The following is a 12,570-nucleotide window of genomic DNA, read 5'->3' as shown; positions in this document are numbered from 1 at the left end:
TTGTAGAACGTTCTCTTGGTTAGAAATTTCTTTGATTGAGAAATTGAGCATCTTATAGATTTTTATGGTAGCTTGTACAAAATCGAATATCTGAACACTACTAATTATCCTAGGTGAATCCTGGATAAAAATAGTAAATTTGCAGTTAGATCCTATTACAAAAATCTCACTCCTCCAGAAGCAACAAGCAACAACTTACCTGGAAGCCCATTTTAACACTGCAGCCCCCAAAAAGATTGCTTTCTTTGGGTGTGAGGCAACTCTAGGAAGATTCTCACTGTTGATAGCCATGTTGAATCAATTGATCGCATCCTCTTGCACTGCACTTGGACCAGAAACTTTTGGAACCTGGCCATCCTCATTAGCGGGTTACTGCTAGAACATTGGTTGGAGAATTATGGGCTTGGATAGATATTTGCTCAACCAAAGAAAGTAGGAAATCTTTGTCCCTCATTTGTCGTTCTATGTTTTGGTTTGTGTGGAAGGAAATTAAGAGAGCTTTCAAATGATCGGCTATGCCGTTCTATTTATCGAGGAGTAATGGATTGCTACTGTTACTAGTTGGCATATTGACCTCTTTTTGATTGACACTGATGTAATTATTTACTTTTTTGAAACCCTGCAGTGTGGGTGATGTCCTTTTGTATGTTTGTACTTGGGTGGCATCCTCTTGATGCCCTTTTTTGAAAGTCCCTTTGCTGATAATGGAAACATGGAAACTTGCACAAGCTTGCATGAGTGCATACTCTTAAGTCAATATAGTTTTTCTTGTGATTCATGTACTTACTATATGGTCGTGACTTGAGATCATTATTGGATTTTCCTCTTTCGCTGCTCTCTGTTAATAGGTATAAAAAAGATCAGGAGATAGCCTTACTGGCGACATGTAGCCTCCACAATCTCCTTAATGCCTCATTACTATCAGAAAGTGGGCCTCCTTTGCTTGATTTTGAGGTGATTTGTACTTCATTCTGTTCTTTCTTCTAGTCTAGACATAGTTGATTTGTTTCTTAAGACTTGCAGTTTTGTTTGAACTATTGTGTGTTTCTCAGGAATGGCAACATGTTTTAAGTAAAGATTTTTACAGATTTCTCTAGGATAATCAGAAGAATTGTCAGATTATTTCCATTTGGTTTTCCTATTAGTGTTTAAATTATTTTATTTTTAGCACTGTTTGTCTTGCCATGGATTATCAGGTGTTCCAAAAATCCTTTCGCTTGACTTATGAATTGAATTTTTCCACTAAGCATTATGATGTATAAATAGAGGATAATATGTGGAACATTGACTGATGATTTAGATTGTGCAATTTTATGATTATGAATGCATAATGAAACCATGCATCGCTGTTTTTGTGAATACAAGTAATGCTATACTTTATTTTTCTTTTTTATTTTTTTTTTCTATAATTGTACCTGAAACGTAAGTACTCCTGAGAAAATAAAAAATGCATGTCTAGCAGCTTGGGAGCTAGTTAATCAATGCTTTATATTGCAGGATCTCACAGTAATACTATCAACATTACTCCCAGTGGTTTGCATCAATAATGACATTAAGGATCGATCAAGTTTTTCTGTGGGACTGAAGGTATTCTAAAGTCGTACCTGTTAGCTCATCTGTTTCTGTGCAAATATTTGATTCATTGAGTTCCATAGATTATCGGTTCTGTGTGCTTCTCAAGTTCATTATGTTTTTCATCATTCATATTCATAAGACCTTTTGTCATTCTTTTTTGATCAAGTTCTTAGAGCATGGAGGTTTATTTCCTTTCTCTTTCTAGGATCAGCAGTAAAATTTTGATATGTTTCTAATATCCCATTGTATAACTTGTTTATTTTTAAGATTCTAGTGGGGTTGCTAGTAAGATTGAGAGAATTATGAGAGATTTCTTGTGGTATGGAGTTATTATTCGTAGGAATTGTTTAGTGAGTTGAGAAGAGGTTGGCAGGTCTAATTTTTTTTTTTTTTTTTTTTTTGGGGGGGGGGGGGGGGGGGTTTGGTTTAGTTGGTGTCTAAAAATACCACTCTCTTAGGGAAATGGATATGGCAGTTTCCCTTAGAAGATTATTTCTTTTTGGCCTACAGTTATTAGAGGTAAGTTTGGGTTGAGGGGCAATAGTTGGGATACCAATGCTAGTTTAAGTTCTTTTGGAGAGTCCGTGGAGATCTATCTCTTAGATTTATCCCTTAATCACTCTTCACACTAAATTTGAGGTGGGGAGAGTTTCTTAGGCTCGTCTTTGGAAAGACCCATGGTGGGAACGGTGTCTTATCCACATCTTTTCCTCATCTCTTCTGATTGAGCTAAGGGCAGAAAACGTCATTTCTTTCTTTGCATATGATTTGCGTAGTCCTTTGGCTTCTTGGAATTTACATTGCAGGAGATCTCTTGATGATGGAGAGTTGGTGGGGTTATCTTCCTTGTTGACTTAATTGAATAATTGTCATCTTTCTTCGGGGAGGGATATTTGTTCTTGGTCTTTGGATTGTTTGGGGGTTTATTCTTTTAAATCATTTTATGAATTCTTGATCCGATTCAATTCTTCTTCTCCTCTCTATTCTATTGGTTGGAAGGATAAAGTACCCCCAAAAATTAAGGATTTTATTTGATGTGCTAAATAAAATCAATACCAATAAGTTGTTGTACATCAGGAGACGAAGGCTCTTTTTTCCAGATGTTTGTGTGCTCTGTTATAATAATTCTGAGGCAGCACCTCATCTTCTTTTGCATTGCGATTTTTCTTGGAGGATTTGGAACAAGTGATTTGGTGTTTTGGGTGAAGTTGGGATTGGCCTGTACCGGTGGAAGAACTGTTGGCTACTTCATTTGAAGGTTTTGGAAGGAGGAAGGATAGGAATGCGTTATGAAAATGTGATATTTTTGCAGTACTCCGGGTGTTATGGCTGGAGTGTAATGCATGGATCTTTTCAGGGAAGAAGTTGAAGTGGCTGCTGGTTTGCAAAAAGATTCACTATATGGCCTCTTGATGATGTGTTGGGTTTGGGCTTTTTAGGGATTAAGCTTTCTAGATATTAACGAGATTGGAGGAATTTGTTGGCTTGATTTTTGTTTTCTTTCTTTGTTATTTTTTTAGTTTTTTCCTTCTGGTTTGTTTCAGAATTTTTTAGGGACATGTCTTATTCTCCTTTTCGCAAATTCTGCTCTCTTATTCTCCTTTAAAAAAATAAACAATTTTGATATGTTCAGAATTTTTTTCCCCTAAATATTTATTTGAAAATTTGCTTTCCTATTTCTCATTGTTATGATGGGTCCTTAATCTTCATTAATATTCACTCCAATGACTTGCATTTCATTTGCCTCTTTGGTATTGTCATCACCACATATAGATGATTTTATAATTAACGCTTTCTGTGTGTGCGTGATACATGTGTGGCAGACGTACAATGAAGTTCAGCATTGCTTTCTGACTGTTGGAGCAGTGTACCATGAGGATTTATTTATGTTCCTTCTGAATGTGAGTACTACTTCTAGGGTAGATGCTGTTCGGAAACTTCTTTACTAATATAAATGTAGTATCATTGGGATGTCATGGTGATTGCTTTCTTTTTGTTCATTAGATTTGGAAAAAGCTAGCTATGTTTTTTAATAAAATTAAAATTTTTCCCATTTTGTTAAAATTTAAAATACACAACTAATATTATGTTCTGTTGCCATTGCCACTGGATGAATTTCTATTTGCCATTGCTACCAGAAATGCAGATTGAAGGAAGACCCTTTAACTTTTGGTGCACTTTGTGTCCTAAAGCATCTAGTACCCAGGTTCCCCTCCCCTTCCCCTCTTTTGCTTTTAGTTCGTAAATTTACCTCTGATCATTTTTCACAACCTGACTTTTGTACAATTCCAATCCGGAGACTGTCTGAAGCTTGGTACAGCAAAAGGCCTTTACTAGTTGAAGCTATAAAGCTATTGCTTGATGAGCAAAGTTTGGGAGTCTGTATGGCGCTTTCAGAGGTATGCTGTTATGAACTGATAGCCTTGTGGCTCTTGTAACATTAGCAAAACACAGATTTTCATTAACTATTCCTTGTTCATGTTGTGTTCTTTTGATGGTAGTTAATTGTCGTTATGGCTTCCCATTGTTACTTGGTTGGTCCTTCTGGGGAGCTGTTTGTAGAGTATCTTGTACGCCATTGTTCTGTATCGGATCAGGATAGAGATGATTTTGGGACTTCTAAGGAATTCTTAAGGTCGAGTGGCAGTTATTATTCTTTCCAGCACAAGAGACTGGAGGTTTGGATCTGACTTCATTAATGTGCAATTGTTATACTCGAGTCTAAAACCATGTCTTAGAGGTCTTCTTAAAATTAGTGATATCAATTGAGGCAACCTCTTTTGCCAAATAGTGATGCAGTTATGATCATATTTTTCATTTAACAGTCTCTTAATTGGGGCATGGCCTTCTGTGTTCAGTTGCAGTGCTTTAGAACTCAGGCTTTCTGTGTTGGAGGCTCAGATGCTGTGCTCCCTTTAATTTTGTATAAATATAATGATTTTAAGTGCAGTGTTGATGTTTAATTCTAGGCCTGCGTCCTTTGCAGGCAAAGACAGGGGCAGTTTGCCCGAAAGAGTTGAGAGCGATATGTGAAAAAGGTTTTCTTTTGTTAACCATTACCATTCCTGAAATGGAGGTAAACCAGGGTATCAATTTTACATTTATTTAACCTATTTGTGTTCAGATCTTGGTAGTGTTTCACTAACTGTTTTTTATTTTTTATTTTTATTTTATTTTTATTTTTTATTTTATTTTTTATTTTATTTTTTATTTTTATAATCAGTATAGTTTACCAGGAATAACTTATCACATTTGATCTCAAAATTCTTGGCAGCATATTCTTTGGCCTTTTTTGTTGAAGATGATTATTCCCCAGGCCTATACTGGTGCAGCTGCTACGGTAGGAACCTTTTTTTAAAATATCACCCAGGGTAGGACAATTGTTGCATCTTTTGGTTTTTGCTTCTTGCCAATCAGGGAAATTAATCATGTAACTCAGATTCTGGCTGTTTTTCTTGTCCTTGTGCTTTGCGTGGGACTGTTTGAATGCCATGGATGGGTTAGGGGGAATTTTTTGCATTTCTGACCTGAATTCATCTTTTTTGAGTGGTGGGAATAATTTTTCCATTTCGACTCCTTTGTCTTGTTCCTTTTTTGAATATAATTTTTCCATTTTTACAGGTTTGCAAATGCATATCAGAATTATGCAGACGCAAATATTCTTCCGGAAATTTGATGCTTTCAGAGTGTAAAACTCGTGCTGACCTTCCTAATCCTGAGGTAGAATATGTGCTGCTGTATAAGATGTACTTGTTTAAGATATTTTTTCTTCTCTAAAATATGGAAATATAAAAATTTCTGCCATGTGTTTGGTGTACATATATTCAGGAGTTGCTTGCTCGTTTGGTGGTGCTTTTGCATGATCCTTTGGCAAGGGAGCAGCTGGCAACTCAGATTTTGAATGTAAAGTGTCCCTTATCCTCATTTTACAAATATTTATGTCAAAAAAGGAAAAACAAAGAAAAAAAGACGAGTTGCTATTTGATTGGTATCATTACAATGGATCAACAATTTATCCTTGCTATGCATTGTGTTGATGCTAGATTGCCCGTTGGCGCCGATGAGGGGCTTGCATGACGCTTTTCAATAAGAAACCTAAGGATAAGTAAAACAGTAACTAAAACAAACACAAAAAACAAGAAAGTAGAGTTGCCACCTTATTTTTTGAAGGGAAATTAGAGAATAATCTAAAAAAACCAACGAAACGTAGGAATAGGTTTGGGGGCACAACTGTGTGTCAGGAAGGTGGACTAGCCATCCTAAGGGAAATTAGTCAACTAGCATCTTTATTGATGCTTGTTCCAAGATTGGTTCCTGCTTTATATTGTATGTGCATGCCTTGAACAAGAAGAACAATAAAATAGAAATAAATTCCTTTTTGATCATTTGATTGTCACAACCAAAGAGTATAGGAGATAGGTTTCATGGAATCCATGACCCTAATATAGCTCTTTAGGGAAAAGGGGTGGCCTCAAAAGCACTAATTTTTGAAAATTTGGGAAGATGGAAGCTGAAGCACATGATTTGTTTGAAATTTGATGAGGTTGGAAGAAGTCAAGTTGAAATATCAATCTGAATGAAGACATGTTTTTTTTTTTGGTTATGTTTATTTTTTATTTTTTAATTGATAGCAAAATAAGATTTTGTTAATAGGAAGGGGTTACTTCCCCTACCACAGTTGGAAGCTAACCATGGTTGAACTATCATGGGAAGAAGCTTGAGAATATGACCAAGAGTCATCCTGGGTGATCAATTGAATTCTAGCATAGGCTTCATTTCATGGATGGCATTGATTAACTGGAAAGAATTCATTGCTATTAGGTTTAAGCTCATGACACAACCCTTGGAACTAATTGGTAGTGTCGAAAATTGAAAAGAGTTATGTAATGATCTGAACATTACATGTGAATATATACAACAATCCTAGCATTCCTAAAAAGTAAATTAATAAATCAAATCCCATGATTTGTGGGACACCCTAACAGAATAGGAAATCCTATGTTTATGGGACACCCTAACAGAATAGAAAACTTAGCTGTATGGGCCTAATTCTAAGGATACAATCTATTATTAAAAGAATATCCTAAAATAGCTAACTAATTATACACGGTTTTGCCACAGTCCCCCTCAAGCTGGTGAATAGGTATTCTCCATTCCCAGCTTGGAAACAATATTTTGGAAAACAGAGCTACTCAACCCTAACTGTTCTTTGATAAAGTGTCTGTCAACTTCAATGTGCTTCATTCGGTCATGTTGTACTGGGTTATGAGCTATGCTGGTTGCAGATTTGTTGTCACAATAAAGTCTCATAGGGCCATCCCACTTAATCTTCAAATCTTCAAATCTTCAGGGATGATCTTCAGCCAAAGTAGTTCACACACACCTTGAGCTATTGCCTGGAATTCAGCCTCTGCACTCGACCGAGCTACCACACTTTGTTTTTTACTTCTCCATGTCACAAGATTCCCACCAAGAAAGGTGCAATATCCTGAGGTTGATTTTCTATCAACAATTGATCCAGCATAATCAGCATCAGTGTATGCCTCAAGTACCAATCCTCCATTTCTTCTGAACATGTTAACTTTCCATGGTGTTCCCTTGAGATACTTTAGTACTCTATGGGCTGCTTGTAAATGAACTTCCTTCGGCTATGCATAAACTGACTAATCACACTCACTGCATATGCTATATTTGGTCGTGTGTGAAACAAATAAACGAGTCTTCCTACCAGGTGTTGATACATTTCTTTGTCTACTGCGACATCCTCCTCAGCTTTTCCAAGTTTAAGATTAGAATCCATGGGAGTACTTGCTGGTTTGCATGCTGTCTTGCCAGTTTCCTTGAGAAGATCTGTACATACTTCTGTTGAGAGATAAAAATTCCCTTCCTAGAGTGAGCAACCTCAATCCCGAGAAAATATTTCAGTCTCCCTAACGCTTTAATCTCAAACTCTTTACCCAAATATTGACTCAAGACCTGTTTCTCCTTAGCATCATCTCCTGTCACTATTATGTCATCAACATACACTAAAAGGACTGTAACTCCTCCTGAAGGAGAGTGTTTAATGAACAATGTGTGATCCCCTTGACTTTGTTTGTATCCCATAGCCCTTTTGCAAATCTCCCAAACCATGCTCGTGGTGATTGCTTAAGGCCATACAGTGCCTTTTTCAATTTACACACAGTGTGAGCAGCCAAATGCTTCCCATATCCCGGTGGAACCTGCATATAAATCTCTTCCTCTAGTTCCCCATGTAAGAAAGCATTCTTGACATCAAATTGTTGCAACTCCCAACCATAATTAGCTGCCAGTGATAATAATACTCTAACCGTGTTCATCTTTGCAACAGGAGCAAAGGTCTCTAAATAATCAATCCCATAGGTTTGAGTATACCCCTTGGCTACCAACCGCGCCTTGTATCTCTCAATTGACCCATCTGCCCTATACTTCACCGTATATACCCACTTACAGCCCACCGGTTTCTTTCCTGCCGGTAACTTCACCAACTCCCAAGTCTTGTTCTTTTCCAACGCCTCTTATCTCCACATTCATAGCTTGTCTCCATTTTCCATTGGATAAAGCCTCAGATAATGTGGTAGGAATGGTGATGGTATTTAAGCTTACAAGAAAGGCTCTGTGGGATGGTGAAAAATTCTTAAATGACAAGAGGGTACAATGGTTGCTTTGTGCATTTTCGAGCTCCTTTCCTAATGGCAATTGGAAGGTCTTAGTCATCATTATCAACATGAGATTCAGTTTCATCTTGCAATGGATGGTTAACAATTGTTACCTCATTCAAACGATCTAAGTTGGACTCTTGAACCTGCATTGGTTCAGGAACAACCATCTTCCTTCTTGTGAACACCTTGCCAAATATGGTATTTCTAGGAGCAGAATTGGTCTTTCCTTTGGGTTCATTTGGTGTTTCAGGCATAGGTTTAGAAAAACTCTTAGGTACATGGTTGGAACAAGATGAACAAGGAGGTACAGGTATAGGGTTTGAGGTTTTAGACATAGGAATTGATGGCAAATCAAGCAAAAAATCTTCCTTATCTTCCCTAGTTGAATTCTCCTCCTGAAGATAAGGATTAGTGAAATAAGACTCTTGTTCATTGAACGTAACATCCACCGAGACATAGAATTCTTTGACGGAGGGTGGTAACACTTGTATCCTTTTTGAGTCTAAGAATAGCCCACAAAGACACATTTTAGAGCCCTCGGATCTAATTGCCCCCTATTGTGGCTATGAACATGGACAAATGACACACACCCAAAAATCCTAGGAACAAGGTTGTTTGTAGTGGTTAGGTCTAGGTAGAATGTGGAAAGTATGTCCATAGGGCTCTTGAAACCCAAGACTCTTGAAGGAAAACGATTTATCAGATGAGTGGTTGTCAGAATTGCTTCCCCCCAAAAAACCTTAGACACATTTTTTTGAAACAACAAAGCTCTGGTTTTTTCAAGGAGATGGCCATTTTTCCTCTCTACTACCTTGTTTTGCTTTGGGGTATTGACACAAGATGACTCATGTACCATTCCTTATGTATGAAAATATGGGGTAAGAATTTGATTGAAATAGTCCCTAGCATTATCTGACCTAAACCTTTTGACATTGACCCCAAATTGGTTTTTGATCATGGAATAGAAATTTGGGAACACAATACTTACATCTGACATATGTTTAAGCAGGAAAATCCAGGTAACACGAGTGCAATCATCAATGAAAGAAACAAACCATCTTGCCCCAGAAACATTAGAAACAGTAGATGGACCCCAAATATCACTATGAATAAGATAGAAAGGAATTGAGCTTCTTTTGTAACTAATTGGAAAAGGTACATGCTTGTGTTTAGCAAGTTCACATACCTCACATTGAAAGTTTTCAACATCTAAATCCTTAAACAAGGAAGGAAACATAACTTTAATAACCCTAAACGATGGATGTCCAAGTTGGCAATGATGAAGTAAAAGTTTTTCTTTATTGGATAAGACAAACTTTGACATAAAGGAAGAAGATAATCTGTCCTTGGTCATGTGCAACTGACTTGGTGTTTCAAGATAGTAGAGGCTATTCCTTTCCCTAGCATGTCCAATCATCTTCCCCAAATCATTGTCCTGAAATATACAAGTACTACTGTCAAAAATCACATTGCAACATAAATCTTGAGTGAGTTTATGTATAGAGACCAGATTTGTGGACAATTTAGGAACATGAAGGACATTTTTTAAAGTTACTGATGGTCTTATTTTCACATCCCCAAAACCAGCTATAGTGGTCAAGGATCCATCTGCTGTGGCTATTTTCCTACTGCTTGGGCATGGAGTATAGGTTGAAAAAATATTGGATAAATGGGTCATATGATCGGTTGCTCCTGAGTCCATGACCCAGGAGTTGGTAAAGGTTTTATCTAAGACATTTAATCCAATAGAAGATGGAAGCTTATCTGAATATGCCAAAGAACAAGTACCTGGAGATCCTTCAGGTTTTCCAAGACTGTTGATAAGTGATCTCAGCCTCTCAATCTCTTCTTGGTTGAAACTACTCAGCTCCTGCGATGTCGATTCACCTTGTGGTCCTGCAGCAATGTGGACTTGTCCATTGTTCCGTGGTTGTCATCCTTTTTGGCCCCATTCTTGGCTTGGAGGCTTTCCATGAAGTTTCTAGCATTTTTCACGGGTGTAACGAGACCTCTTGCAGTAAGTGGACCATAATCCGTCACGATTTTGGGTTTTCGGCTGGCCACCTTTTTCTCCTTCAAGTGTTGCTCCTCTCTTCATGTTTGTGGCTGATTTATTGTTACCACTAGCCACCATAGCCGAACTATTAATGATTTGTGGTTCAAGCATCAACCCTCTTCTACTTTCTTCACTTCGGATTATAGCCACTACTTTGTTAAAGCTTGGAACCTCCGACTTCCCAAGAATCTGTATCCTCACTTGATCAAAATCTGGATGAAGTCCAACCAGAAAATCATATTCCCTATCTTGTTCAATAAGGGTCTTTAGAACCGCTGCATCATCGGAGCATTTTGTTTTTATCACCCGGTAGTGATCCAATTCCTGCCACAAGGATTTCAGTTGATTTGCATATTCAGTGACTGTTTTATTCCCTTGTTTTGCAGCCATAGTTTTTACCTTGACCTCGTACACTTGTGCCGCATCATTAGCTTTGGGATAGGTTTGCTGAATCGCATCTCAGATGTCCTTTATAGTAGCCAAAAACATGCATATGTCACTTATTTTTGGAATCATGGAATTCCACAACCATGCCATGATTGAAGAGTGTTCTTCATCCCTAGTTTCAAACTTAGGATCCCCTGGTTTAGGACCTGTACCTGTGAGATGGAAAATCTTTTCCTTGCCTTTCAACACTGTGCGAATGAGTTGAGACCACTTAAGGTAGTTCTTTTTATCTAACCTGTAGGAGGCATGGATATTCTGCAATTCTCCTGCTTGTTGGGGTCGGATTACCTCTTCTGATTGGGCTGTAGTAGTAGTCTCCATGATTTCTGACATCTTGAAGGCTTGAACAATCAGCTAATCAATGATGATGTCAGCCGGAAGCAGAAATGATGATGACGACTGGGCAAAACCCATAGAAGAGAAAAATTGGCAATGAAGGCAAACAGAAGTTTTTAAGGTTTTGACGAAACAAGCCCTATTTGGCAGAAACAGAGGTGCACGAGCTCAAAAAATAGAGTACAACAGAGGTCTGCAAAGACGGGAAGAAACCAGCGATGAAGGCTGGAAAAAAATTGAAACCCTAAGGAGCCTAATTTGGCTCTGATACCATTTCGAAAATTGAAAAGAGTTATGTATTGATCTGAACATTACATATGAATATATACAACAATCCTAGCATTCCTAAAAAGTAAATTAATAAATCAAATCCCATGATTTATGGGACACCCTAATAGAATAGGAAATCCCATGATTAATGGGACTCCCTAACAGAATAGGAAACTTAGCTGTATGGGCCTAATTCTAAGGATACAATCTGTTATTAAAAGAATATCCTAAAATAGCTAACTAATTATAAATGGTTTTCCCACAGGTAGTAGATGTTGAGTTCCTCTCACATACCCCTCTAAATGCTATAATGCTGACTGATTGACTAATGGACCTGCCTTCTTGGTCATGTTTGAAGTACTTCTCATTTAGGTCAAAAACATGAGTTTTATTTTTATCTTGCGAGAAGCTTCCATGCATACAACCTTGGCTGTAGTATGAAACAGCGCGTTTGTAGCAATTTGTGGCTTCATGCTTTTCCATAACAACACAAGCAATATGCCATTCTCTTCATCCTAGCTGCACAATCATTTGAGTCTGGATACGGAGGAGAACGTAACAAATACTTGGACTTCCCCTCTGTGTATACAATTGCACCGCCTGAGAGCATGACAGATAGTTGATGGATCCAATTAATTTAATAGGTGTGATCTTACTGTAAAGCTCTCTCTGAGGCCATCAAGACTACTCCCTATACACTACGGTCGGCACACACCAGTTTTAGGAATGAATAACACGTGAACTATGCAAAATAAGGCAGCCCACACAGGCATTGGGCAACACTTCAGAACTTCAAGGGGCAGATTTGACCACAAAACTGTAGTTACAATCCTGTAAGGAATATTTGATGAAGCAGAAGAAGGCAGATCACAAGAAGCACCGCAGACACTTAATAAACAACAATGCAGCACAGCAGCTGACATATTATTGCTGGCAGAAAATAGGAGCGGGTGCAGGCAAGAACAGGAAATAGTCATTGGACACTAATAAAAACCATTGGCAGCTGATACAAGATTGCAAGCAAGCAAGCAATCACAAACAAACCGCATTAAAATATCATCATCATGCCACAACTAGTCAGCAAACAGCATTATAGCACAAACAGTATACCTGTACCAGAGTATAACTGCTTCACATCAGCAAACCACCGCAAAAGCACACAGCATCCTAACGAGGATTCTGCACAGCCAAACCAAGATGAGAAGT

At 37.9% G+C, this 12,570-nt stretch overlaps 1 protein-coding gene across 3 annotated transcripts in view; it reads left to right on the top strand.

Annotated features, from left to right (window-relative positions):
• The window catches only part of LOC131168380 (protein SHOOT GRAVITROPISM 6), a 128,190-nt gene that overhangs the window by 20,350 nt on the left and 95,270 nt on the right, over positions 1–12,570 (top strand). For all 3 annotated transcript variants that reach the window (XR_009140284.1, XM_058127752.1, XM_058127753.1), the window contains 10 exons: positions 849–954; positions 1,498–1,587; positions 3,399–3,476; positions 3,714–3,781; positions 3,875–3,974; positions 4,077–4,253; positions 4,562–4,651; positions 4,850–4,915; positions 5,197–5,295; positions 5,404–5,478. Coding sequence is in view for 2 of the 3 variants with exons in the window: in XM_058127752.1 (XP_057983735.1) it covers positions 849–954; positions 1,498–1,587; positions 3,399–3,476; positions 3,714–3,781; positions 3,875–3,974; positions 4,077–4,253; positions 4,562–4,651; positions 4,850–4,915; positions 5,197–5,295; positions 5,404–5,478 (949 nt within the window). In the remaining variant the exon portion in view is untranslated. The remainder of the gene's footprint in view (positions 1–848; positions 955–1,497; positions 1,588–3,398; positions 3,477–3,713; positions 3,782–3,874; positions 3,975–4,076; positions 4,254–4,561; positions 4,652–4,849; positions 4,916–5,196; positions 5,296–5,403; positions 5,479–12,570) is intronic.

Source organism: Malania oleifera, chromosome 11, assembly GCF_029873635.1.
Source record: "Malania oleifera isolate guangnan ecotype guangnan chromosome 11, ASM2987363v1, whole genome shotgun sequence".
Taxonomy (NCBI): domain Eukaryota; kingdom Viridiplantae; phylum Streptophyta; class Magnoliopsida; order Santalales; family Ximeniaceae; genus Malania; species Malania oleifera.
This window is presented reverse-complemented; position numbering and strand designations above follow the sequence as displayed.